Source organism: Spinacia oleracea, chromosome 6 (genome assembly GCF_020520425.1).
Source record: "Spinacia oleracea cultivar Varoflay chromosome 6, BTI_SOV_V1, whole genome shotgun sequence".
In the NCBI taxonomy this organism is placed as follows: domain Eukaryota; kingdom Viridiplantae; phylum Streptophyta; class Magnoliopsida; order Caryophyllales; family Amaranthaceae; genus Spinacia; species Spinacia oleracea.
Genome location: NC_079492.1, coordinates 47373077 through 47401072, shown reverse-complemented (window position 1 = coordinate 47401072; position 27996 = coordinate 47373077). Strand labels below are relative to the sequence as shown.

The 27996-nt window shown below is 36.9% G+C and overlaps 1 protein-coding gene across 1 annotated transcript; it reads left to right on the top strand.

The window, feature by feature from the left end:
• LOC110795671 (protein MOR1) lies at positions 1 to 27996 on the top strand. The gene is made up of 54 exons (XM_022000689.2): positions 1 to 408; positions 556 to 661; positions 744 to 867; positions 5266 to 5345; positions 5476 to 5653; positions 5761 to 5825; positions 8502 to 8584; positions 8862 to 8947; positions 9142 to 9255; positions 9368 to 9487; positions 9771 to 9873; positions 12414 to 12550; positions 12712 to 12777; positions 12861 to 12978; positions 13063 to 13097; positions 13935 to 14006; positions 14119 to 14223; positions 14307 to 14412; positions 14952 to 15064; positions 17235 to 17322; positions 17449 to 17549; positions 17770 to 17877; positions 18012 to 18117; positions 18196 to 18275; positions 18348 to 18494; positions 18629 to 18704; positions 18825 to 18949; positions 19075 to 19185; positions 19289 to 19438; positions 19548 to 19622; positions 19724 to 19805; positions 19884 to 20011; positions 20098 to 20199; positions 20293 to 20367; positions 20447 to 20542; positions 20620 to 20721; positions 20866 to 20967; positions 21285 to 21467; positions 21556 to 21667; positions 22436 to 22512; positions 22588 to 22667; positions 23707 to 23769; positions 23850 to 23976; positions 24195 to 24317; positions 24416 to 24493; positions 24590 to 24748; positions 24831 to 24989; positions 25845 to 25942; positions 26063 to 26219; positions 26321 to 26437; positions 26533 to 26628; positions 26789 to 26860; positions 26934 to 27189; positions 27284 to 27996. The coding sequence occupies exons 1-54, from the start codon at positions 246 to 248 to the stop codon at positions 27544 to 27546; spliced, it is 6048 nt and encodes a 2015-aa protein (XP_021856381.1). The 5' UTR covers positions 1 to 245; the 3' UTR covers positions 27547 to 27996.

The following is a 27996-nucleotide window of genomic DNA, read 5'->3' as shown; positions in this document are numbered from 1 at the left end:
ATTAAATTACACGCTCCTATCTCTTTTACTCTTTTCTCCATTAATTTTATTTTTTTAAATAATTTTTGTTCTTATTTTCTCTCTCTTCTTCTACTCATTCTCTCTCCTCGCGGCGATAAAATTTGAAATTCCGAAAATTTCGAGGAGTTTTTTCTCATATCTTTCTTGCTCCATTGCTCAAATTCAAATCGAGGTTCTGCAAATTTTGTGCCCTAGCAAAATTATTTAATTTTTTTGGGTAAAAAATGTCGACAGAAGACGAGAAGTTGTTGAAGGAAGCGAAGAAACTTCCATGGGAAGATCGACTAGCTCACAAGAATTGGAAGGTTAGAAATGATGCAAACATCGACCTTGTTGCATTGTTCGACTCCATTTCCGATCCTAAGGACCCTCGTCTTCGCGAATTTGGTATATTTTTAGGGTTTTTGATTATTTTTTGAATTGGTTAGATCTGATGAATAAGGGAGTTTCTTCATGATGCATTTCGAATTTTGGATTTGGATCTTGTTGGCAGTAATGGGGATTTTTGAAAATTTTGTTGGGATTTTTTTGCAGGGCATTATTTTAAGAAAACAGTGTCAGATTCTAATGCGCCGGTGCAAGAGAAGGCACTTGATGCTTTGATTGCTTATTTAAAAGCTGCTGATGCGGATGTTGGAAGGTGGGTGGGTGTTTGGGGAGTGGAATAGTCGTTTTTGTTGTTGTCATTGTTATTTTGGTATTCATGGGTGTTAATCATCTAGGTACGGGAAAGAAGTATGTGATGCAGTGGTTGCGAAATGTCTTACTGGGAGGCCTAAGACAGTGGAGAAGGCACAAATGGTGTTTATGCTTTGGGTGGAGTTGGAGGCAGTTGAAGCTTTCCTGGTAAGAAACTTTCCTTTTTAGTTTCTACAATGCAATTGTTTTTTTGTATTGCATTTGATTGGGATACTGGAAGGAGTGAGTTCGAAGAGGTTTAGCTTATTGCACCATGTCCTTGCAGTTGAAGTTGAATGAAGTGATTCTTCTTAGGAATGGTTTTTATTACAAGTGTTTTTCTGTGTTACTTTTGGAAGGGACATAGAGACAGTTTCTGCCTCCTTTTATCCAGGAGTATTAGATAATGCCACAATGGTTTGAGCTTCTTAGCTAATATTTTCATGGCCAAATTTTCTAGTTAACGTGTGGCTGTTTATTGAAGTAGTGGTAACTTACGGGCTCCATTACTATGTAAAGGACCAAACAGACCTGAAGCCAAAGTTCAGGCTCTCACGGTGTAGTTCTGCTAAAACAATTACTCTATGTAACGTGTGGGGAGAACAAAGTTAGTAGAATATTATGCCGTTGAAGTGTCATGGCATTGAGATTGAAGAGTGGAATGGAGTCTTTCAGTCGCTTTTGTTCTTTCTTTTTTTTGTTATTTTTGAGCAAGTGAGAACTGGTTTGTCTCGTGAAGCTGTGTTAACTCCATTTATTATGATCTCCTTCCGCACATCTTCTCATGTGAGTCTTGGTTTTAATAAATGCCTTTTAGTATCAGTCTCTTTGATAGTGCTACCATTGGCCGTACTATTTACAGATGCAGTTGCTTGCCTACTCAACCATTCATCTAATTTTAGTTTCCCCAATGGTCTCCTCTAGGTTAACTTTGAGGTTATTTTGTTGGTTATCAATAAATGGACTAGTTATTACGGAGTACTTATTTGTAGTCACATGCTCATCTTTTGTTCACCCGAGTCCTCATCAAGTACCAAAGACTAAGATTACAAGCCTATTTTTTATCAAACCAAGTTTTGGTTAATTTATTCTCTCATTTCCCTGTTTATGCCTATAAATAAAGACTTCCATGTTACGGACATGGTCACCTTAATCTCGTGGAACCTAGCATATCTATGCCATTAACGTGAGTTGTATAAGGAGATCATGTGTTCCATAACCCATATAGATTTTTTAAAATTTGATCTCACCATAGAAAAAGTTAGGGTTGTACACAATATTACTAATCGCAAAACTTGAACAGTACTTACTTGATTCAAATTGATAACCAATTTGATAGACTTAGGTGACATAGCTTGTAAATTTTATGTTCGTTTACAAAGAAAACCAGGAAATCGATGTCTTAGCGAAATGTTAAAAGTAAAGATAGTTGGAATTAACTTGGAGAGTATCTTCGAGGAACAAGTTAGGATATGCAATTATGCATGTACCAGTTATTAAGACCTATGTCATTATTATTGCTCAATGAGATGCTTGTGTAAAATTTGGAATATCCATGTTCACAAATGACTTATTACAGTAAAATCGAGGAACTTGAAAATCAACTTCCTAGTTGTGATGTTTTGATGCTAACCTTTAAAGAAAAAATTAAAATCAGAAAGGGAAACAGATGATCTCAGTTATAGGACAAACAATCACTTTGAAGGTCTGAATCAACACAGATCTATCTTCTAAGATTAGGTTTCTTTCTTCAACCAAGTCTGAAATTCTTATGGTTAATGTTAAATGTTTTAGCTCTTTATTTTAATTTTAATTCACCAAAATGATATTTAGTAGTGATCCATGTAGTTGTCATTTTAATTAGTGTATAAGTAATAAATTCTTTTTAAGTCTAGGACAAGTCTTAAAACATCTTTGTAATTGTATTCATAGGGTTTGTGCTTGTCTAACCACCCTAAGCAGGAGCCTTAGTAGATTAAAAACTACTGTGTGTAATTGTGGTAAGGTATGGTTCACTTGTGCTAACTTTAAGAGATGCCCACTACAGATGTTTGGACTTTTGGCCTTAACGTTTACTTAACTTATGGGTACTTTATGTTTGAAATCATTGCTATTGAATGTTGATACACACTGTTTATTTCTGAACACTCGAAGTAGCTGTTGCCATCCTGAAATAAACTACAAGGACAGAAAGGAATATTTTTTGCGGCATCTGATGGAGAAAAACTAGAAAGATTTGTTACAAAGCCACGGCCTTAACGCGTGTGTGGAAACCACTTAGTTTTTCATAGGTCAATTTAGGCCATATTTTTTGTATGAAATTGAATGAAGATATATTGTGAAGTTGCTCTCTTTTTATTGGAAGAGAGGTTATTTTTCGCATATCATAGTCAATGCTCCCTCGATCAGTAAGGATTTATGTAGTCTTAGTGGTGCATTCATACACGAGGTACACTTGTTAATACCAAGGTTAGGATTGGACGTAAATAATTTATCGAGTAACACTTCATATATAATTTATCAAGTAACACTTTAGTGAAATCATCTTGTGCCTCGTCAACTAATAATTTACGCACCTAAGTAATTGGATTATTTAATTTAGTTAAAAAGCTATTGGCACAAAGCCACAAAGTCGAAGGTCAAGTGCTAAGACCTTTGTTTCTATCTCTCTCGCTGTTGCATTTTTTTCCTGTTCTTTTGTGATTGACGACTTGGTAGCTTTGGATAAGAATGAGACATTTTGTTTTCAGTTAGCTGAAGGACCAGATAGATATTTATGGTGGGTAAGAAAGAGAATTCAGAAAATGGGGTTAAAGCAACACTATAATACAATGTATGGAGAAAGGCAGGATATGATAACAAGACATATTTATGAGGTAGTGGAGCGGAATTTTGTGAAACAGATGAAACTTAGGAGTTGTTATTTAAAAAACTAGGATGAAAGAGAGATTCAAAGACAATGGGATTATGGTAGAGATTTCCTTGACAGACAAACAAAAGGACTGGAATACAACTACAAGACCTTGGTATAATTCGGCCCAGGTTTGTAAAATAGCCACATTTAATATATTTTTTTAAAGTAAGGCGTATTCTTTGAAGAAGAAACACTAAAATTCTCAAATTAGATTCAAAGAGGAAGTGTAAAATAATAGGTATTACTAAGGTAAATGAAATTTCATACTAGGTATTTACTACTAATTTGATTTTTTTTTCTAATAAATGGTAACCCAAGTATTCAACCCATAATAAAGAAATAGCGTCATGTGGGGAGTGAGGCCTCCGTGTCTCCAGTGCCTTATGAAAGCTACTCATCTAGTTTCTTAAAGTGATTTCCAACTTTTCTAACACACTGTAATACTGTATGTACGAGATTATGTTAGATATGGTGAAATAGTTTGAGGACACTCTAAATGATTTTAAAAATATATTTTCTGGATAACAAATTGTTACTTTTTGATGTGAATAACAAATTGTGCTTTATCCCATACGTGCACTTTTTAGAACTTCTGTATGGGCCAAACTGCCATCCCAGGTTCCTCTGTTTTGGGTTCTTCTGACTGATATTCACAGGAACTTTCAGCTCTTGTAGTTCTCTGTTTCTTTTGAGGAGACTCTGTCCTTCGATATACTCCCTCAGTTCCTATATGTTCTACAGTGAACTTTGTTTTTAGAAAAGTTGGAGAAGAGTGAGTGGGTGTAAGAAAAAGGTGAAAAAGTTAGGAAGAGAGTGCCAAAGGCGGGTGGGTTTAAGAAAAAGGTGAATAAAGTAAGGGGGAGTGAGTGGAATAGTGCAAGTATTATGGGGAAAGGGGATGTGATGGTAAAAGGTGACTGCTGAAAATAGAATACAGTAGAAGTGAGTAGACTTTATGAAACACTCCAAAGAGGTAAGTGCTATCTTCTCAACCTATGTTTATTACAAAATTCATCTCTTAATAAAAAAGCACAAGAACCATCTTGGGCTTTTGAGGAGCCTGCTTGCGTTAATCATTGTATAAAAATTTCTGTCATGCGGAAAAAGGCTGAGCCGCTGAAGTCTTTTAAACTTTAATTTATTGTGATTTGCGTGGTTTGGTTGATTTGGCTTTTTCTTTTCATGTGCCTATGAATAGGTGTAAACATAAGAGGGAATGGAATAATACTGAGCTTGCTTGACTAATTGTGTGTCATAATTTTTCTCTGGCGTGCTATGTTAAAAAAACAAATTTTGTCACATACATTCTGATGATGGTTGAGATGTTGAAGTCCGCGGACTTTAGTTGTATGATTTGAACTGTTTGGCCTTTTGTATTTCATTTGAATACAAGTTTAGCTAACCATCACTGAGCTTAGTTTCTGAAATGTAGGATGTGTTTAACTTATTTAACAATAACTTATTAAAGACTTATCCAACAATGATGCAGCTTTTGCTTTTCTCTGTCGTCATTTTATTTTTCACTGTATACATGCAGTTGTTGGTTTATGTAAGCAGAAAATTCTTGTAGCTTCGTGCTTCAAAAATAGATGACCTTGAAACTGATGCATGTCTTCTCTCTATTTTATGAATCTTCAACCTTTCGGTGCTAGGATGCTATGGAGAAGGGTATTAAAGCCAAAGTGGCTAAAGCAGTTGTGCCTGCCATTGACGTCATGTTTCAAGCGTTAAGGTTTGTTATACCCCGCTTGTGTTGATTTGTGTGTGTGGCGATGTTAATATTATGGACTTCCTATGTTGTTTACTTAGTTATATGTTTTCTCTTTTGTTTTCCTTTGTCTTTTCTTTGGGGTGTTAAATAGTGAATTTGGGGCCAAAGTTGTACCTCCGAAAAGAATTCTTAAGATGTTACCGGAGCTTTTTGATCATCAAGACCAAAATGTTCGTGCCTGCTCTAAAGGGTTGACCCTAGAATTATGTCGCTGGATTGGAAAGGACCCAGTTAAATCCATCTTGTTGGAGAAGATGAGGGATACAATGGTAACACTATTTTTTTCTTCAATTTTTTGCTGTATACTTTTACCTTCAATATGTTGGAAAAATATGGAATTATGATTTTTACTTATTTATTATTTCTTTGTTTTTAGAAAAAAGAGCTGGAGGCAGAGCTTGTTAATGTTACAGGGACAGCGAAGCCCACACGGAAGATAAGGTAATACCAGTTTGTACTTTGATTTTCCGTATTCTGAAGGTAGCCAGGTGTGTAGTGTCAAAAGTGAGTCATTACTTTTATTATGAAGCTGAGAACATTAAATTAAAGAGTCAAAGATACAAAGTTCAGTTCAGGGAGGCTTATCCTCCATCAATACATCCGAAACAAACCCCATGGGTTGCCCAAAAACAGACAATTCGTAGTTAGCTAATACATTAATTCTACACCTTCCTATTCTATCAGCAACTTTGTTAGTAGTCCGTGGTTTGAACTCAAGCTTAATTCCAGGCATTTTTAAAACTAGCTCCTGCAATGTTTGACACTAACAAAATTAGCATCCTAAACCGAATAGTCTTGCATTATCCTATTAATAGCTTGCTGGGAATCACATTTCCCCATCTTCTCTCGGCAATGATTTTGCAGCCCTTGTAGAATAACTTGTAATTCCCCCATTAGAGCTGATTGCATACATCATTTTTGTTGGAAACCAAGAATCCAATTACCTAAATGATAATGGAAAACCCCTGCTGCAATGCTAGCATCAGCTTCCCTTTTCAATAAAGAAGTATCACGGTTGAGCTTAATCCAATTGCATGGAGAAGGTTTCCATGTGCGAGTGTTAACAGGAGGGTGTTGGGAGGTAGATGAGCCGATGGGATGCAATGTCTGGAAGTATGATGTTCCTAAGCGAGAGCTTGAGCTTCCATAATGCACTTATCCAATGAGGTATGGATTTGGTTAAAGATGAAGTTGTTTCTTCTTTCCCAAATGGACCATATAACCGAAGGGAAGAGTGATTTCCATGGTAGGGTAATTTGATTAGTAGGATGGATGGTTTTGTGAGTGAGGTTTTATTGTAACCAAAACTAACCAGTAGGGATGAAAAAGAATCATCCATTAATCACTTAATTCTTTCCTAGACACTTGTACATCTCCAATAGTTTCTCTAATCAGCAGCAGAAATCTCCTCCGCTCATCCTGCTGTGTATTCTCCTTATGGGGCTAATAGTCGTAGTTTTAAAGATCTTCTAGAGGTGATGCCTTCTTCATCTCAATAGCCTTAGTAGTAGCACTATGCAACAGGTTCGCCTAGAGGAATGGCTTATTTGTCTCTACACCCCAGGCTTGCACTGTTACTATTCAAGGTGGAGATGGGGGGGGGGGGTAAGCCGCTATGTTATTTTTGTTCGTTTGTTAACATTGGCATATGGTTAACTGGAATAAGAGGGAAGACAGATTTTTAGCGATAAGTGGGTTCAATTACTCGGAAATCGTATTTATTTTAGTACTTTTTGAATAAATTTACCTGATATATGCCTAAGGCTTTACATCAAATCAAACCAAATCATTTGGGACTAAACGTCCAGTTTTGTCTTTAAGTTGGCTTTTTTTTAGTTTTTTGCATATCCCACCTTTCTAGATCTATTATCTAACTACATAACCTTTTATACCCCCAGGACTTAACCCAATTGTAAGTAGTATACTTTGTATAGTTATAATTTTGTAGCCAATGATCAAATACTTCGTAAAGCTAATTTTGACGTAAGTTAATTTTTTCATCGAATAAGAAAATGAGTCTCTTTTCCTTATCTTTTACCTAAAAAATTATGAGTTTCTTTTTACTTCACTGTTTTCCTGTTAATAAAGCTACCCACTGTAGCCAGGTATTATTTTTACTCTATCTAATACTTCGACGCCCTAAACTTTTTTCCTACTTCAACTCTTTCCCAAGTGCTCCCAACACAAAGGTACATTCTTGGCTCCTCCAATGATCACCTCCATGCTCCTCATGTTCTAGGATTCTTTGTTTCTGATCTCTCAGCGCCTTGCTTTTTCAAAACTTAAGTCAGCCTTATTGAGGGGGGATTAGTATATGCAATGATTTACCATTGTCAGGAACTTGATTGCTCGCTTGTTCATGAAGTGCCATGTGTCAAGGCACATTTATCTAGTGTTATTGAAAATTGTGATTAGGTTACTAATATTTTCATACATATTTGTGTTAAACCTTATTTTTTCTTCTGCTGAAGTTATTGCTTGAGGTTGGTATTGGATATTCCTCCCCCAGATTGAGCTGCATGTTTTTTTACCGCGAATATCCTGAACATGAATGTATCTTTTCCTGATGTCCTAAGGGGTGAGAATTTTTCAAGCAAGATCCATATGCTTTTCTTTGGGTCTTCTTTGTTCTGGAGTTTGTTTTAGCGTTAAAAATATTATTTTTCCGTCACGAGCTTCCTCCCCATTGCTCCTTTGACATTTTCCCTTTTAGTTTGTATCAGAATTTGAATCTGGGCCATCAAAACATTTGTGCTCGTATTGGAATTTGGTAGCTTATTTGACTTATAAAGTTTTGGGATGTCCTGTGGTCCTACACAGCTAGTTGTGTTTGCATCTTGTTTCCATAGAATGTTTTGTTTGGGAGATGAGTATTGGATTCACAGCTTTCAGTATAAATATTCCGTCACAAGTATTTTGCAGTTACCTGACCACCCGTGGATTTAGTACGAGTATAAGTTTTGAGTCCAGAAGATATTATTCTTCCGTTGAAAGTCAGATTAATCACCCTTGAATCCATCACGAATATGAATTATGTGTTCGTTGAATATTTCTTGCCCAACTAAAATGGCAATCCATATTAGTTTTGAAACATCCATTTTTTATTTATTTATTCAGATCTGAACAAGACAAAGAGCCAGAACCAGAGGTTGTTGCTGAAGTGGAAAACACTGGGCCTTCAGAAGAATCTACTTCTGATGGTATGCAATTTATCTTTGTTGACTCTTACTGTCCTTTATCATACGGAGTATACAATATCCTAATTTAATAATGTGGAGTCGATGTTATGAGCGAAAAAGGACACAAAGCATGGGTGCTGACGGGTGGATGATATTGTCTCCTGTACTTCCATTTGGTGCTAAACTTCGGCTAATAGTCTTGGAAACCTGGAAATTTTTCCGGAAAGATAATTGAAATGTATGTCATGTACCTTTTTATATTTTTATGTTGGAATTGATTGCGGTACTTTGGTTGCAGCTCCACAGGAAATAGATGAATATGAGCTAGTTGATCCAGTGGACATATTAACGCCACTAGAGAAGTCAGGATTTTGGGATGGAGTGGTCAGTTCTCTTATACCAGATTGTTTGCTTTGAAATTGTTGATTTTATATTCTATAATTTTAGGGTTATATTGTCAGTGGTTAATTGACACTAGAATTTATTTTTGTTAAAATGTTTGTTTCATTATTGGCATGGCCCCGTTTTCTTTGGGATGGACGTGGGAGACTCATTGTCACTTCTGTTTGGTATGATAGAAAGCTACCAAGTGGTCAGAGCGAAAGGAGGCTGTTGGGGAACTGACAAAACTTGCTTCCACAAAGAGGATTGCACCAGGTGATTTCACTGAAGTCTGCAGAACGCTCAAAAAGGTAGTTTAAACACTGCTTTCTTTCCCTTTTCTAGTTCTTTTTTTATTATTTTTTTATTGTGCCATACTTTTTTTTGCTGCTTAACATGTTTGAGTATCAAATGTCTCCGCAGTTAGTCACAGATGTTAACATAGCTGTCGCAGCTGAAGTCATACAGGCCATTGGAAACCTTGCAAGAGGCTTAAGAGCACACTTTGCTGGGAGCTCCCGCTTTTTGCTTCCTGTTTTACTTGTAAGATACCATAATTCTCTAGGGAAAGTTAATGTTTGTGTGGCTTCTTTCTTTGTTTATTTTTGGTGCTACATTTGCTTCCCGTCTGAGTTTGGCATTGTTATAATGGACCTACATTCTCATCCATGTTGACATAACATAGGTTTCTAAGTTGTATACATGTTCATCACTACTTTACCTGGTGTTCCTTTTTTCATTTATGTGTACTGTTTTCTTCTATTTGCAAGTTGCAACCTCGTGTAATGTGACTGGCTTTAGGACTTAACTTTGTCTTGTCTGACAGGAAAAACTGAAGGAGAAAAAGCCTACTATTACAGATGCTTTAACTCAAACATTACAAGCCATTTACAAGTCTGGGTGTCTAAATCTTGTCGATATAGTTGAAGGTATACTTGCATTTCTTACTTTTTACTGTTACCCTACAAGTGTACAGGTGAATATGGAATTCAGTAGACTACATGTACAGTTTCATGTATTGAGATACTTCGGACCAGCAAAATTGATGCATTACGTTGTCCATGGCATTTAAGCAAACAAATTATTTTCGTTTAAGGCCAATTGCACTGTGAGCAGTGCACAAAATTCAACATAATGATTAAGCTGTAGTATTAATTGTTGTCCAACTGTTCCTTGTGAATAATTTCGGTAGGTTTTCTTTATTGACTGTTACCAAAACATTGATATATAGGATTTCGGAGTTAAACACAAGGATGTAAGCAATGATAATGAGTTTAGCTAAGTGGCTTTTGATTTGCTTCTTGGAAAGAAAAGAATCTAGAAAGGGAAAGTAATATAGATTTGTTTTTCTTTCTCCTCCATGTTTGGAATTGCTTTTGATTATTTTGGGCGGTCGAAGGGGTCCGCGTTGATGGTGGAAAGAATACATATTTCTATGCTGTTTATGGTATGACCATATTGGAAATCAGAGATGTAGTCGGTAGGGGATTTAGTGGATTTAAATGGGGAAAGGGTTGGTAACTACAAAAGTGGTGGTGTAGGTGGTGAAGGGCATGACCGTGGATTCTTGGATATGGGCAGTGATGATGTGATTATGGTGATTGGTGGCCGTTGTCGTGGTAGTGACAATGGATTGTGTCATGTTGGTGTGTCCCCAAAATCCATTGTGAGGCAATTGATATATGCCCGGCCTTGGGTGTTTTGGGGTTGATGATAATAAGGAAGTTTGTGAATAGGAAAAGATAATTAAATAGCAATAAACACAAAGTGGAGGCCCTGGCATCCTCTTTTCCTTTACTTTCTTCACAAACCAAGTGCAAATAGTCTCAAATCCCTTTGCTAGTGATGGGCTATCTCCATTTCTACTTTCTATGTGTACTTCCGTCAAGGGGTAGCTTACTTGTTTGTCTTTGAACTTATGCCAGCAGGTATCAGTAATAGATGCATACGAAGTTTTTAGTCTGAGATTAGCTAGGTTACATGCGGACTGTAAAAGTGTTTTCGCCATACTTATTACCAACATGCTTAGTTTTAAAAAGTGCGAAGCGCAAAAGGGCCTGGAGCTTAAGCGCAGAGCGAAAGCGCACGCTTTTCGTAGGCGAAGCGCACTCGGAAGAAATAACAAATTTCAAAGGTTCAGAAAATATGGAGAAAATATGGAAAGAAAAGATGAAAAAAAAAGAGAAATCAAAACGATGAAAGAAAAATTCAGAATCTGACGGGAGAAATCCGGCGACGAGAGAAAATTGCACTAGGGTTTTCAAAAACTTCCCAAATATTCGCTTTTCAAAAGAAAGAAATCACGTGTTACTTTGAAAAAGAAGATTAGAGTCACGTGGCTTTATTTTTTATAATAAAGAAGAGTCTGATGTGTCCAGACTACAAGAAGCGCAAAAGCGCTGGGATTCGCAGAAGCGCTAGGAAGCGCGCGCTTCTTGTATGTAGCTAGGCTTCGGCTGGCGGAAGCGTTTTGCTGTGCTGTGAGTGTGAGCTTCTGAGCTTCCAAGCTTTAAGCGCAATAAAGCGCGCTTTTTAAAACTAAGCCAACATGGCAACTTGATCTTATAAAAAACCAACACGGTCTATTCTAAAAGGTCATGTATGCACCATATTAGGAGAGGGGCATTTTAGGGAGTTGCATTACTTTTCTGTTTTTAGTGGCTTGAAGAATAAGCTAACTAATTAGCTCTACAAATAGAGAGCATATTGGAGAGAGAGAGTCATGTTGGGAATTGGGAAAAGTAGTCAGTTAGTTATAATTGGGAGCGTGTGATTCCTCTCAAAAGATTGGCTTAGTCTGTACTTGGTGCATCTTACCTTGATTAACATTAATGCAGTCATATAGTTACTTGTTCTTCCCTAGTTCTTTTTCTTCCCTTAATCTCTATTTTCTTCCATCAATTTTACTGTTTTAGTTTACTAAGCTATTCACAGTAGTTACACTCTTGTGTTAGTACAACGGACTTGATTGATGTCGTGTTCTTTTCCATGGACCATCATCTTTTTTCTTTTGAGTGGATTCTTGCATTTGTGGAACACAATTCTACAATTCTTAGTCTCTCTCCTCCCCTTTTCCCCCGTCTCTTCCCATCTTACTAAGGCAACTTGCGCTAACTGATTCTATCCCGATTTTTAAAGTTTTTGAGAACACTTCCAAATTTTCATTCTGTAGATAGCCTAAATGGAAGCCAAATTTCTTTTAGTCGTATGTAAAACCATTTATGGACCGCAAATCTAATGTTGATTGGGTGAAAGGTAAAGTAGTTGTGAGAGTTGAATGCTGTTTCCTATTCACCCTTAACATGACAAATGTTTGAATGGAGGAAGTATGGTTTTTCTTCGTGACATAATTTTTTTTGTTTGTGAAGTCCCCACTCCCCAGCAAGTGTTTTTTTTTGCGACAGTAGATACTGTCTAGCAGTCATTATCCCTTGTGTGCTTGTTTCTGATTTCTGAAATATTTCTTCAGATGTTAAAACGGCGGTGAAAAATAAAGTGCCTCTTGTCAGATCGCTGACTCTAAATTGGCTCACATTTTGCATCGAGACAAGTAACAAGACTGTCATTCAAAAAGCTCACAAGGATTATGTCCCAATTTGTATGGAGGTCAGTGATTTGTATTTGACAAGTATTTTAGTTGCTTGTTTTGTAAATTGTTCGAGTATCTGCTCAAAGTTTTCTTCATCATACCACATGCTTAAATTCGGAGATGCTATAAATATTTTATTAATTCTAACCTAGTGAGGATTTGATTGTGCCATGTGCAGTGCCTTAATGATGGTACTCCAGATGTAAGAGATGCAGCCTTTTCTGTTTTGACGGCCATAGCCAAGGTAAGTATCTAAATCTCTTAAGTCTGCTGGTTAACTGGTTGCGAAGTAGAAACTGAAATGTTAACCTACTTTTCATGTTTTAGTCGGTAGGTATGAGACCTTTGGAAAGGTCACTAGAGAAGCTCGACGATGTCAGGAGAAAAAAACTTAATGAAATGATTGGTGGTATGGGAAGTGGCCCACCTGCTGGTGGAAGCTCAGGTTGGTCTTTCATCTTAAATATGTATTCCTTTGATATTAGATGTCCATGCCTATTAACCTCAGATTTTGATAATCACATTTCAGTTAACGTGCAAACCTCAAGTGGAGTTGCATCAGAGGTGCGTATTGTTATCTTTTGCTGTCCATCTCTGTTGTATTAGTTTGTGCCATAAAACCACAGTAGTACCCTGCCGCGCAAATTCTCTGTAATTCTCTTCCAAAGCGGTTTGTGTATCTTATCTTTGATGGTTGAATACATGATTCTTTTTTGTTGTTAGCTGTCTCATATTACAATTTGCAGTACATGTTTCTTTATTCCATTGCATTTTTTAGGTGCTACCTAATATTTTTTCTCTTTATATTTGGTATTATTCTGATGTATCTTTTCTGCAAAGATTTTTTTAGCCTTCTTTCAATTTCTTGAAGCATTGAAAGCATGAATTTCGCTGTGTGACGGATTTGATTTGAGGATCCCCTTTTCTCTGTATTTTGGGCTCATCATATACGTTTTTCTTCATAAAATTGTGTGATTACCTTTTAGAGTGGCAGTAGTTGATAATAGTGACATTGCCTTCTTGTATATTCTTTCTTCTGTACTATAAACTCTTTACTAAAGTGATTTTGGATGATCAATGTTGTATTTCATCGTCTCTTTGGGGGTATATTACTTGTTAATGCACAAGATTTCCCCCCCTTTCGGTGACTATTTATGGTGAGGTTAAGCAATAGATGTGTAGTCAATTTCATCTGGTTTCTTGTCTGGGTAGCGGTGATTGAGGAAATTCTAAAAATTGGTATTTTCTTTTTGTATACAAGACCATGCTAGACACTCATCCCTCGTGTAGATTTCTGAAACTAAATAATATTTTTTGCATAAACAATTAACTTTATTCTCAGTTTACTTTTTTTTAATTGGCGTGTCTGTAACAATTTTACTCTGTTTCTGTTGTCGATAGGCCTCAGGGAGCTCATTTGTAAAGAAGTCAGCAGCGAGTATGTTGAGTGGTAAAAGGCCTGTTCAGGCTGCTGTGAGTACCTTTTTTTTCAAAAATTAATTAGTAGTTTAAGTGATATTTATGTGGCTTATATCTGCTCTGGGTTTGACCTAAACTCATCTTGCTTGCATGTATTTTCTGTTAGCCTGGCGGTAAGAAAGTTGCTTCATCGAAATCAGCTGCTGGTAAAAAAGCCGAAGCAGGGGGCCAGCAGAAAACCGTGAAAGCTGTTGAACCGGAAGATGTTGAGGTAATTTGGACCTTTCTCTTGATTAAATTGCCTGGCACTTTGTCTCAAAAAGGTTGTTTACCTGTGGTTATCGTGGTGAACAGCCATCCGAGATGAGTCTTGAGGAAATTGAGAGCAGACTTGGCTCCCTTATACAAGCGGAAACTATTTCTCAATTGAAGAGTACTGTATGGAAAGAACGACTTGAAGGTTCTAATTGACTTTAACCTTTTTTCCGCTGTCATTTGTTAGTTCGGCATCAAGCGGTCTTTGACTTTCTTTCTTGTTGCCTTTTATTTTCATCTGTTCCATGTTTTATCTGTTTTCAGTTCCTCTACTCGAATATTTTGTTTTTCTGTTTCTTTGTCATTGATGATATTAATTTTTCACCAAAAAATGTCTTACGCGAACCCTATGTCCAATACACGAGGTAACTTTTACTCAGTTTTTTGGTAACTTTTAACATGTTTTGATTAACTTTTTATATTATGTAGTAATTTTTTTATGGATAAACTTTCTTACCTTTATACATTATGAATTTATGAGGGATTTTGAAGGGATACTTTCTATTATAACTACAATTATATCACTAAAAGATAAATTAACCTTTTCATTATATCAGGGTAACTTTACATCCGTGTTACAATATTTATTGTACACCTGGTGTAGTTAAGAGTTTGTTATTTGGCACTGCTATTTAGCTGGAACAGATGGTCATTTTCTCATTTATTTTGGACATTTTCATGCAGCAATTACCTCTTTGAAAGAGCAAGTGGAGGGTGTTCAGGAACTTGATCCGTCAGTGGAAATTTTGATACGTTTGTTAAGTGCTGTCCCTGGATGGAGTGAGAAAAATGTTCAGGTACATAAACACTTTCTCGTATTAAATAGCTACCTGGTAGGTTGTGTTCCAAACGTATTTTTGTACTGAAATCGAATTTGTTTGCTCTCTCCAACCCAGCTTTTCTAAAAAAAAATAATTATAAAAGAAGTTTTTATTAACAAGAGATGCAAAATACATGAACTCACCCGTTGGTCCTGTTTAGATAGAATCATTGTTTTCTGGCCACAAAATACGCTGATTTCTAAAACGACCTCATCCTCTGATCCTTTCCAGATCTAAGGTAATTTCCTGCAAGGGCAATAGAAATATAACTCTCTAAATCTGCTTGACTTCCATGAATAATGACATTAAATTTTGGAAATCAGTAAATACCTCAAACCATAAATGGACACCTCAACTTACCAATGTGCAGACACTAAGCACATGCTCCGGTGACACTCTGGTTGTCATTAGTGTTGAGCTTTTGTAAACACGCTATCTTTTGGGCCTTGTATTCTGTGTACAAGTTGCTAATGGAAAGGGACATGAATCATGATTACGTAGTGTTATTGTGTATAGGCTAGGTGAATTTCCCATTTATACCGTTTTTTGGCAAATACAGTCGTTCAGATACCTGCATTTCTCCGGGATCCCCAACAAGCTAATCAACCTGCTTAGTTTTTATACTTTAGAGAATGTATCCTCAAATTTGAGATTTTGACAACAGTAAGGGAGAAAAGTGGTTAAGAATTGATTCAATTAAAGAATTTTTTGATAAATGGGTTTTATTCTGGAGCATCCTCTCAATTATTATTAATTTTTTTTAATAAAAGTTTTACATCATCAGGGCAAAGAAAGGCGAAGATCATTGAGAGACAATTTCCATTGACTGAATATGTCTCCAGAATCCTTGAGTGCGTCTTAATCATTGGCTAACTCCATTACCTGCTCCTCCTAAACTCTTCCATAAGTTATTAGGATTTAGAGGGAACTCCAATCATTGCTTCTCCTTCAGGGAGATTTTATTTTCAAGTCAATCTCCCAAGAAATTAGTGTCTCCTATTTCGCAGAACTCCTTTGGAGATGCTTAAGAGGTAATACTGTATGGGGGTATGTTCTATAAACAAGGATTTCAATTTCTTGCCATGTCCTGTAGATTATTGGTTGAACACTGGATCTAAATCAAGGGATTGCTTTTTGGAGTACCTCCTAATGGATTTCTGAGACTAAGCTAGGGAGTGGTTACAAACCCAACAAGAGAGATGAAGCCAAGGAAGTATTCTCTCACCCTAGGCATCCCAAGTTAGTCTACAACATAGAGTAGAGCAACCTGAAGTTGGGAAGTTAAAGTTATGCAAGTTGTTATTAAGTACAATAAAATAGTATCATTAGCAATCTACAAATGGGCAACCAAGACATCATTACCCCCATCATAGTACCTTCAACAAGGGCCCAAGGAGACTGTGATAACTAGAAGACAGCTCGACAGCAACAGCCAAAATGAGGAGTCAACTCCTAGAATTTGTGTTTGCCAGAAGCTGCCGTCACCTATAATTTCTTAGTATTTAGAGTTGTTATTGTTTATTGAAATAGACATTTTAATAAATTAATCTGGCAATGCCACTTTTTTTCTTCCTGAAATTGATGAATCAAGATGAGTTGAGAGTTTTAAGGATATTCGCTGATGAGAGGGTATGCCTTTGATGAAATGATTTATGATATTCAATTAACTTTTTTCTCTAAGATCCCTTTGCGTTAATTTATTAAGCATGTTAATGAATTTTACTAGTTTTTAGCCCGTGCCATGCACGGATCTCTCTTACTTTAAAAAAGGTCATATTTGTCTATGTAATTAAGGAGAGGAGGAATGTGAAACGAAAATTGAAACAATGGTTCATGATAAGTATGGAGTTTAATGCAAATTGTTCAATTGAAATTGTAATGTGAAACTAGTAAAACCAAGAATGAAAAGACATGATGGTTTTATAAAAATGAAAATACAAGGTGAGAGGAAAGGGTATGATGGTTAAATGTTAATTATAAGGGGAGGGGGAACGTGGCATCATTTATGCAAAATTTTCTGTTTTAAAATATTAGAAGATTTAGAATAGATGACTAATGAAGTCGCTGTTTTGGAGTTCAGTGTTTTGGTATCCGTTGTTACTCGCACCACTGTAATTTCCAGTGACCATTCTTTTGAATATTACAGGTCCAGCAGCAAACTATTGAAGTTATTTCTTACGTGGCATCAACTGCAACTAGATTTCCCAAAAAGTGTGTTGTTCTGTGTCTCCATGGTAGGTTTCTTGTTTGATTTCTTTGGCTTGCGTATTTAGCAACACATTTCTACACTAGTTAGACAACACAAGGTTTTTTTTCTTCTTTTTCCTGTGTTTGTTTTTCATTGATTTTCTATTTCACAGGCCTAAGTGAAAGGGTGGCTGATATTAAGACCAGAGGCCAAGCAATGAAATGCCTGACTACATTTTCAGAAGCAGTTGGTCCTGGATTCATTTTCGAAAGAGTAAGTAGTCACCGTCTTCTGCATGCTTTCTCCTTCCTCAGTCCCTCCCTAGACAAGTTCACTCATTCTCATGGTTTTGCTCGTGAAGGATTCCTCAATGAATTAGCTGATCCGTGTTTCTATTTCGTGTAAATACTGTAACTGTGTGTGATTTCGACCCCACCCTCTCTTTATGTCCACAGTCCATTGCTTCTTTATTCAAGAATTTAATTTGGTGCAGCTGTATAAGATAATGAAAGAGCACAAGAATCCTAAGGTGCAAAGCGAAGGCATATTATGGATGGTCTCTGCCATTGAGGATTTTGGTGTTTCTCTTTTGAAGTTGAAGGTGATTCTCTTTCTTTATAAACATCCTAGCCGAGATTAGGTTTACGTTATGCCATAAAAATTTTAGGTATGATCTTGTTTTCTTTGTGGAAATGTATTTTAATGTAAGTGCTTTTTTTTTTCTTTTCTGTGAAGGACTTAATTGACTTCTGCAAGGAGACAGGACTACAATCGAGTACTGCTGCAACTAGAAATGCAACTATTAAGTTGATTGGTGTCTTGCATAAATTTGTTGGCCCAGGTGATAATAACTTCTTTCCGCGGCTGAGTGTTTTATTCTTGTCAAGTAGTGGAAGGGTGCTAATCCATCTTCTTGCAGATATCAAGGGGTTCCTTACAGATGTTAAACCTGCCCTTCTTAGTGCACTTGATGCTGAATATGAGAAAAACCCTTATGAGGTACTTGAATTTCGCTATAGTCATCTTGTCGTGCTCAGTTGACAAGTACTTATACTGGTGTTATGTGGACAGGGACCTTCTGCTGCTCCAAAGAAAACTGTAAAAACAACTGATTCGTCATCTGTACCTGTTGGTGGCTCAGACGGCTTGCCACGAGAAGATATTAGTGCTAAGATAACACCATCCTTGCTGAAAAATTTTGAAAGCCCTGATTGGAAGGTATTCTCTTAATTCCACATTTCAATTTATATGTAGTGTCATTCACTATTTAGTTAGCGTTGTGCTTGTGCATCAGCATTTCTCTCCTAGATTTATTGAAAGAGCCATCTTTTCTGTGTTTCTACGTTATCCAGATACGCTTGGAATCCATCGAAGCTGTGAATAAAATTTTAGAGGAGGCCAATAAGCGTATTCTACCAATTGGAACTGGTATAATGTTATGTTCATGGCATTAACCATGTTTAAAGTTTCTGTTCAAATTTAGTTGGCGGTGTCAGTTGTGGTTTGTTACCCCCATTAGTTATTTATTAGTATTGTTTTGACTATCAGGGGAACTGTTTGGTGCTCTTAGAGGGCGTTTGAATGACAGCAATAAAAAGCTTGTGATGGAAGCATCATGTACCATCGGTGGTGTTGCATCTGCCATGGGTCTACCAGTTGAGAAAGCGAGCAAGGTTTTTTTTTTTCTTTAAATCCTTGCTGAAGTTAATCCTGTCCTTTTCCTGATTCTAAATTTTGTTAAGCATTATATCGTACTGTTTTACATAAATATATTAACTTTGAAGATTTGCTCTTTCAGGGTATTCTTTCAGATGTATTGAAAGGCCTCGGTGACAACAAAAAGAATATGAGAGAATGTGTTTTGACAACTTTGGACTTGTGGCTTGGTGCTGTCCATCTTGATAAAATGGTTTGGCCTTGTTCATGATTTTTGTTGTTTTTCTTAGTAAATTAAATGAAAAGCAGGAATTTAGAGGAAATAAAATTGTCTTTCTGCTGTTCTGTGCATGTAGGTTCCCTATATCACAGCAGCTCTTTTGGAAGCAAAACTTGGGGCTGAGGGGCGTAAGGATCTTTTTGAATGGTTATCTAGGCAACTTTCCTTGATGAATGACTTTCCTGACGCTGTTCAGTTACTGAAGCCAGCTTCTGCTGCCATGACGGTATTATTTCTCTACTTTTAGTTTTTGCTATTTTTTTTGAAGTCGTTAAATAAAATCGTACAGGCAAGATTTTTTTGGGGGTCCTTTTATCCTTTGGATTCAATTTCAGGATAAGTCAGCAGATGTTCGTAAAGCAGCTGATGCATGTCTTTCAGAGATTCTGAAAACTTGCGGTCCAGAACTGGTGCTTTCCTAAGCTCTGTTCTAATGATTTTGTCGCCAAGAAAGATCATTAATATTAAATGTATTTGTTGCCTAACAAACATCACATTATGTGCTTTCCAGGTGACCAAGAATTTGAGAGATATTCAAGGCCAGGCTCTTACCCATGTCGTGGAGAAACTCAAATCTTATGGGGCTGTTCCAGGTGTGCCATTGTGAATTTTACCTCATCTCAGAAAGTTGTTTGCTTATGATTTACCAAAACTAGTTTTGTTGCCATCAGATTTTCAGGACTCTGCTCCAGTAACTTCTACTGCATCACACCCCAAGAGCAATACCAGAGTTGGAAAGGCTGGCTCAAATACTGCTGGGGACCGTGCACCTAAGCACGGAACAAAATCAGCGTCGTCGGTGTGTTATTTGTTCTTTTGTATTATCTCCCATCCTAGTTTTTACAGAAAACTCTCTAAATATGTCAACTTTTGATTGTTCAACAGAGAACTGCTCCAGTGAGGAGCTCAAGAGCAGATTCCATCATGTCTGTTAATGATATTGCTATCCAATCTCAGCCATTATTAAATATCAAGGATTCGAACAAGGTATTTCACTATGGAGGTCATTTTTATATTCTGTTGTAGCCTCTGTTACTATTTTGATGTGATGGTTTATGTTGTTCTGAGTACTTTTTGCAGGAAGATAGGGAGAGGATGGTTGTCCGCCGTTTTAAATTTGAAGAACCTCGTTTGGAACAAATTCAGGATCTTGAGGTTCGTATTATAATCTTGTATTAAATTAAGTGATAGGCTAATATGTTGTACTATATGTAAATTCCTTAATTTGTTGCAGAGTGGACTTGGGAAATATTTTAGGGAAGATCTGAATAGAAGACTTCTAAGTGCAGACTTTAAGAAGCACGTAGATGGCATTGAAATGCTACACAGGGTGATCTTCTTTCTTCCAAAATTTATTGCGTGCCGTATTCTTGGGGATGCCGTTCTTATATTAGATGTCTCTAACAGGCTCTTCCATCGGTCGTAAAGGATCTTATTGAAGTTATGGATATAGTTTTAAGGTGGTTTGTTTTGCGGTTTTGTGAATCCAATACAACATGCTTATTGAAGGTGTGGTACTTACTCAGTTACTCCTCTTGTTAAATCTGTACCTTTCAGGCTTTTTTTAAGTTCCGTATAAAATTCAAAATTCCGGCTCCTGGAATGTGTATATAATATCAGATGTCTCTAACAGGCAATTCCCTTTCATTACAGGTTTTGGAATTTCTTCCGGAATTTTTTGAGGCATTGAGGGTTGAGGGGTATGCATTAACTGAACCAGAGGCAGCCATATTTCTTCCATGTTTGGTAGAAAAGGTTTAGCTTTTCTTCTTTACAGTAGAGATTTTATTGTCGTTCTTGATTTATCTAGCTTGCTGTTGTGTAATTGCAGAAGTATTTAGGCATTATTGCGTTTTTGTCTCATTGCAGCTGTCTTCAAATATGAGTAAACGATTTGGGTCTGGTATTTTAAGATTTCAGTGATTAGATCATCTTGGTGCTATACATTTTTTTTATAGTTCAGGCTGCTATCAGTTTCATCTATGTGATTGTTATGGAGTCTTTTTTTTGTTGTATTTAAAGGTGTTATATTGGATGAGAAAACCTAATATGGCTTATTTTTGTTTTTGTAGTCTGGACATAACATTGAGAAACTACGTGAGAAAATCCATGAGCTCACTAAACAAATTGTTAGCATATATTCAGCAGCAAAACTTTTTCCTTACATCGTGGAGGGTCTGCGCTCAAAAAATAACCGAACACGTATAGAGTGTGCAGATCTTGTTGGTTTCCTTCTCGACAATCATGGAGCTGAGGCAAGTTTGGACTAATTCAAATGTCTTTTAGGATCTGCATTTTGATCAATGGTGAAACTGAGCATCTGCTTGTCATATTTTTTCACAGATTACTGGACAGTTAAAAAGCTTGCAGATGGTTGCGAGTTTAACGGCTGAAAGAGATGGTGAAACTAGAAAAGCTGCTCTGAACGCACTAGCAACTGGTTACAAAATTCTAGGTATCAACTCAATGCTTTGTAATCGTTTGGTTTGCAGCCCCATATTACTTTGTTATATTATTACAACGTTTTCCTGAATTTGTTGTACTTTAGGGGTATGGGTCATTTGGGATTTCTTGTATTTAACTTCCTGATAACCTTTAATTCTTATCAAGCTTTTGTCCTACCCCTATCCCTTTCCTGCTGTCCGTTCTTCCAGAGTTTTTAACTCTCCATCCCAACAAAAAGGATTTATTTCAACGTTGGAGGTCATAGTTCCAAAGCATAAACAGCGGTTTGTTGAAGAATATACTAATTTATATACTTCAGAATATATTGTACTGATTTATGTAGTGACTAAAAATAATTGTCAAAGTATGACCATGACTCGAAAACTGGAAGATTGTCAAAAGTCCAAAAGGCATTTTTTGTTGGAAAGGAGAGCGTCCTCTCTGAAAAATAGCATCGCCCATAATTTTTCGGACACATGGAGTTGCATGTTATTTGTTCCCAAGATCACTTGTGCTGCTGCAATCATCACTCTTAAATTACCCGTACTGTTTTATCATTGAAAAATTGAATGTGATTGCCAATAATGTGTAAGATGCAACATAGAATAACACGATATTGTCAGCTTTTCCCATTCCATGTGTGGTCAAGGTTCTTATGTGGACCAGTTCTATACTCCTTATTTAATGCAACAGTTTTATCTAATGGAGAAGCATGTGAATGGACAATTTGAGATGCTCTTTATGTTTTTTGTTTTATGACACTGGCTTTTCATTATAGGTGAGGACATCTGGAGATATTTAGGGAAATTGACAGATGCTCAAAGAAGTATGATAGATGAAAAATTTAAGACAAAGGTATTTTATTTCTCCTCTCTTTTATTTTTGTTTCTGCCTGTTTGTTTCAGCTGATTACATATAGCCTTTCTTTAGGCTCGTGACATGGACAAGAGGAGGGAAGGGAAGCCTGGAGATGCAAGGGCTGCTTTGAGACGTTCAGTCAGGGATAATGGGTGAGGGTGTCTTTTTATTTAACTTTGCTGCTTTTCGTTTTTTAGTTTATGTGATGTACTATTTTTCACTACAAGCGTGTTAATTAACCACTCCATTTGCCTCTGGGTCGGATTATCGACCCTTTTGTTTGGACAAGCTTTTCCTCTTTATTCAAATTTTCCATCTAGTAAAAATTGCTTTATGGGGCATTCTTGAGATGGGGGTAATGTATTAAGGGGGTAATAAAAGTCAAACTAAAGAAAATTAAGATAAATATAAATAGGTGTAGGGAGAGCTGAGGTAGTGATGATGTGATGCTTAGGAAGAATGAGGTATTAAAGGGTGTGATAGGGGAATAATTACCCTTATTTTGGGGGTAGTAGTTACCCTAGGGCGGGGCGGCTAACTATTTCCCTCATAATGAGGGTAATCCCCCTATTAATATTTATTCCTCTTAGGGCTCATACGACCACTAGCTTATTTCCGTTATCACCACCTCATCCTCTATAATATCATCTTCATTCACATTCTTTTTTCTAAGTTTGACTTTTATTACGCCATTAATACATTACCCTCTTTCCAAGCATGCCCTGAATGTGATTCCTTATCTTTGGTTGAGGACTTACATGAAAGTAAAATCTGGATGTTTGGACAGTGCATGTGCCAATATATAATGTCTGTAACATTTTTCTAATATTGTTTTTGGTGTGTGTGTGGGGGGGGGGGGGGGGGGATTTATTTCATCCTTTTGCCTGTTTATAATCGTTAATGATATGGACAATCCCTCCTCTTAACTGTGCTGCCCGTTTACTGAAAGTTATCATTTGATGCATATCTGTGGTTCTATTTCTTGCATGTTCTTCCTTTTCTGTCTCATTTCCGTTGTTTTTTTACTGGTTGTCTCTTCAGCTTTAATGGATACCCTAGTTTACCTAGCAGGTCATTATTTTCACTTTATTCTCCTCATGGCATTACTTTAATTATTTAATTGCAGAATCAATGTTTGAATAATGTCAATTCTCTGAGAGTTTTCTTCTTATAAAATGAAAATTTTTGTAGGGCTGATATAGCTGAACAGAGTGGAGAAGTTTCAAGATCAGTTGCTGCCCCAGTATTTGCTAGGTATCTCCTGCTTTTCTCCCTTAGGGCTTCTTTAAATCTTGTGTTGTCGTTCTTACATCAGTTTGAATTGCATGCTTCAGGGAACATTACATTCATCCTGAACTTCACATTGAGAGAAATTCATTGCCTCGAGTACATGCTGGTGTTAGTGGTCCAACAGACTGGAATGAAGCACTTGATATTATCGCACATGGTGCTCCAGAGCAGGTAATAATGTTAAAAATGCTTGTTTTGGAAAACCCCTTGATTATTTAGTGCTTGATACACAATGCAGAAGGCCTATATCTTTAGTAATGCTAAAAATGATGGTATCTGTTTGGATAATTCTATAGTAGTGATGTGCACCATATTTTCAGTATTGTATCCAGATTCTTTCTTGTTTGTGCATTTAACTTCTCTTTCCTGAATTGTATATTTCTGTGCAGTCTGTGGAAGGAATGAAAGTAGTTTGCCATGAGTTGGCACAAGCCACAAATGATCCTGAAGGAAGTACAATGGATGACATTGTCAAGGATGCTGACCGACTTGTCTCAGTCTTAGCCAATAAGGTATGGACTTGACTTTACATTTCCCTTTAACTTCTATTGTTTTTTTTCTTTTCTTTTTTTGCAGTGCAACATTCTAAATTGTTTGTTAATTGAAACAGGTTGCAAAGACATTTGACTTTAGTCTAACTGGGGCTTCTTCGAGGTCCTGTAAATATGTTCTAAACACACTTATGCAGGTGGGTTTCTTTTCGTTGATAGTTTTCTTGTTGCAGCTTACTATAATTCATTCCTTTACCTTTACTGCTGTTCTGATGTCGTTTTTTATGCTACAGACATTTCAAAATAAGACACTAGCTCATTCAGTTAAGGAGAGCACGCTTGATAATCTTATTACTGAACTTCTGCTTTGGCTTTTGGATGAACGGGTTCCCCGAATGGATGATGGTGGCCAGCTTCTGAAAGCTTTGAATGTTTTGATGCTTAAGATCTTGGTATATATTTAAACTGGCCTTAGTTACTATTGTTTCGTCATCTTCACAATGACCTATCTAAAAGTAATGTCATTATATATAGGATAATGCCGACCGGACCTCGTCATTTGTGGTGCTCATTAGATTATTAAGTCCGTTGAGCCCCTCAAGATGGCCAGCACCCGCGTTAAATGAAGCCCTTAATGTCAGAAATCAGAAGTTTTCTGATCTTGTTGTCAAATGTCTGATCAAACTAACAAAGGTAATTTTCTTATATTCTGACATGTTTTATGTTCAGCTTGTATATTTTTGTTCTTTTATTCATGGTGCCTTTAGAAAGTAATTGAATTTGTTCATGAAAAAGTTTGAGCAAATTCTGTTTCGTACCCAATATCAAATTCAGCAGGTGTCCTTCACTAACTAAACCAACTGCTGTTAAGTGAAGACCATTGCCTTCCTTGCCAACCCTGAAATTCGAAGATGAATTTGTTTGAAGACTGTCATTGACAATTTCAGCTGGATGGATATCTGTCTTGACGTGTGAAAAAAATGGTTAAATACTGTGATGACAGCTTAGGGTGCTTTTTGATTTACCCACCCAAGGCTCCTATTTGATTCACCTGCTTGAGGCATAGCCACAGCAGCAGGGTACTTTGGACAATTTAGATCAAAGATTGTTATGCAAGCATGTGAGATTGTTGAGTAAGATTGCGTGACGTAAGCATGCAGTTGGTGGAGAGAGATTGTAATCTTATTGTTATAAATAGGATAGTAGTAAGAGAGAGGGTTATCGTAGTGCGATTTTGTTCCCTTTGGTTGTCGTTGAAGAGCCCAGCTTCTTCAAGTGTTGCGTAGTTTGTTACATTTTCAGTATAATTGATGTACTCGTCATCATCAACCTTCCCCTATCTTCATCTTCTCTTTCTGATTTTGTACATACTTCTCTCTCAATCTGAAAGCATCTCAGTACATTACACTTTCTTTGGATATACATAGGAAAATGGTATAATAGGAAGGGATTTTATTTAACACTATGCTCTAGTTTTTTTTCTAGTTCATCTGGAGTTTGAAAGATATCTCCTTTTTTTTTTTTTTTTTGCCTTTTCTCTTACTGCAGGTTCTTCAAAGCACTATTTATGATGTGGACCTAGACCGCATTCTTCAAAGCATCCATGTGTACCTTCAAGAACTTGGAATGGAAGAAATCAGGAGAAGGTACTTATCTCCTCATTGACTGTATTTGGTTCTGTTTATTTATTTATTTTTATTTGAGAAATATACTGACCCCAACGTTTTTGTTCTGTCTCTTTTCAATACATTTCTGTCAATTTGAAGAGCTGGAGCTGATGACAAACCTTTGCGTATGGTTAAAACTGTTTTGCATGAACTTGTAAAACTCCGGGGGACTGCTATTAAAGGTCATCTCTCCATGGTTCCTATAGATATGGAGCCTCAACCTATTATTCTTGCATACATTGATTTGAATCTCCAGGTATTGGAATTTTTTGGTCATGTATACAGCATGTGCTCAGTTTTACTGCCTTTTCATATCCCTACCTGTTCCTATTTAATTTTACTTTCCTTTTGTAATAGACATTGGCAGCAGCGAGGATGCTTACCCCCACTGGACCCGTAGGCCAAACTCATTGGGGTGACTCGACTGCTAATAATCCATCTTCTGCCACTCACTCTGCAGATGCTCAATTGAAGGTGATATTAGATTGTCAATTATGATTACTGGCTTTCTTTGCACATTTTATTTGGCTATGACTAATTATGACATCTTGGTCGTATGCATCTTACAGCAAGAACTGGCTGCAATTTTCAAGAAAATTGGAGATAAGCAGACATGCAGTATCGGCCTATATGAATTGTATCGTATCACACAACTATACCCCAAGGTAATTTCAAGTAATAGCTGGAAAAAATTATCCCCTTTCCTCCACATGTTTGCCCTTTATTGTCAAGTGGGTGATGGGCAAAGCCCCGTGAATTGATTGGTTTTGGAAAGGTATTTTCCTTCAAGCAGCTTTGTGCTCACTGTTCTACTGTTATTTGCAGGTTGATATCTTTTCGCAGCTCCAAAACGCCAGTGAAGCATTCCGGACTTATATACGAGATGGATTGGCACAGGTTTGCAGCTAAATTGTTTTCACCTGCATTAAGTATAATTGTGGTGTTTCCCTTCTCAGTTCTTTTTCTGCAGATGGAGAAAAATGCAGCTGCCGGGAAGACTCCTTCTAGTGTCCCATTAGCAACTCCTCCTCCATCCTCGCTAAATCTTTCTTCGCCAAAATTGGCTCCTCTGTCACCTGTGCATACAAACTCACTAAATCCTAGAGTTGAGCCAACCAATTTTACTTTACCCTCATCATTCAGTGATGATGAGAGGTCTAGAGGTCCAAATTTTGATCACCAACAGCTTCTGGGGGACCAAAGAAGTGACAGACTGGTAACTGGAGGTAATTTATTTTATGTTCTTTTATTTCTTGCCCTGCTTTCTTTTCCTGTTGGGAAGGTTATTTTGATTTTGTTACTTGCTGTTTCCTTGGACAGTAACCACTGGGACACTAGATGCTATTAGAGAAAGGATGAAGAGCATGCAGTTAGCTGCAGCAGGTGTGAATCCAGATTCTGAAAATAGGCCCTTAATGTCAATGAATGGTAACGTTACTCATAATCAAGCTCAACATGAGTTAGATGATATAACTGCTGAGAACCCGGTTCACAGTGGAGTTCTTCCTATGGACGAGAAAGCGTTATCTGGCCTGCAAGCTCGGATGCAAAGGCTAAAGAGTGGGTCATTTGATCATGTATAGAAAAGGAAATTGAGGTCCACGATATAGAAAGCTGCTTGGAGCATCTCACATAGTGCAGATCCCCTTTCGGGGTGAACCTCTTGGATTTTGTAAATAAGAATGAGGCCAGTTTTGATGGGAAACTTTGCTCGATTTCCATACAAGGTGTAGAGGGTCATTTTGATGGGTTTTCCTGAAAAGCTCGTATGAATGGCTCACGGTTTACAGTTAGCTGTATCGTATTCAGCTGTAAAAAGCCCAGAGTTTGTGCTTTGGTGATTGGAGAGGCTGGCTTGCTGGGGATTAGTAAAAAATTCTTTCTCTAACCCATTGTGTGCAATGATTCTTGTAAACCTTACAGCTATTTGTATATGATAGTTGACATATTATCATTTTGTCACTGATGTATCTTTTGATGTAAGTTAATGATTCTTTTTGTTTTGATTATATACCCAACAATCAGTTTTTGCA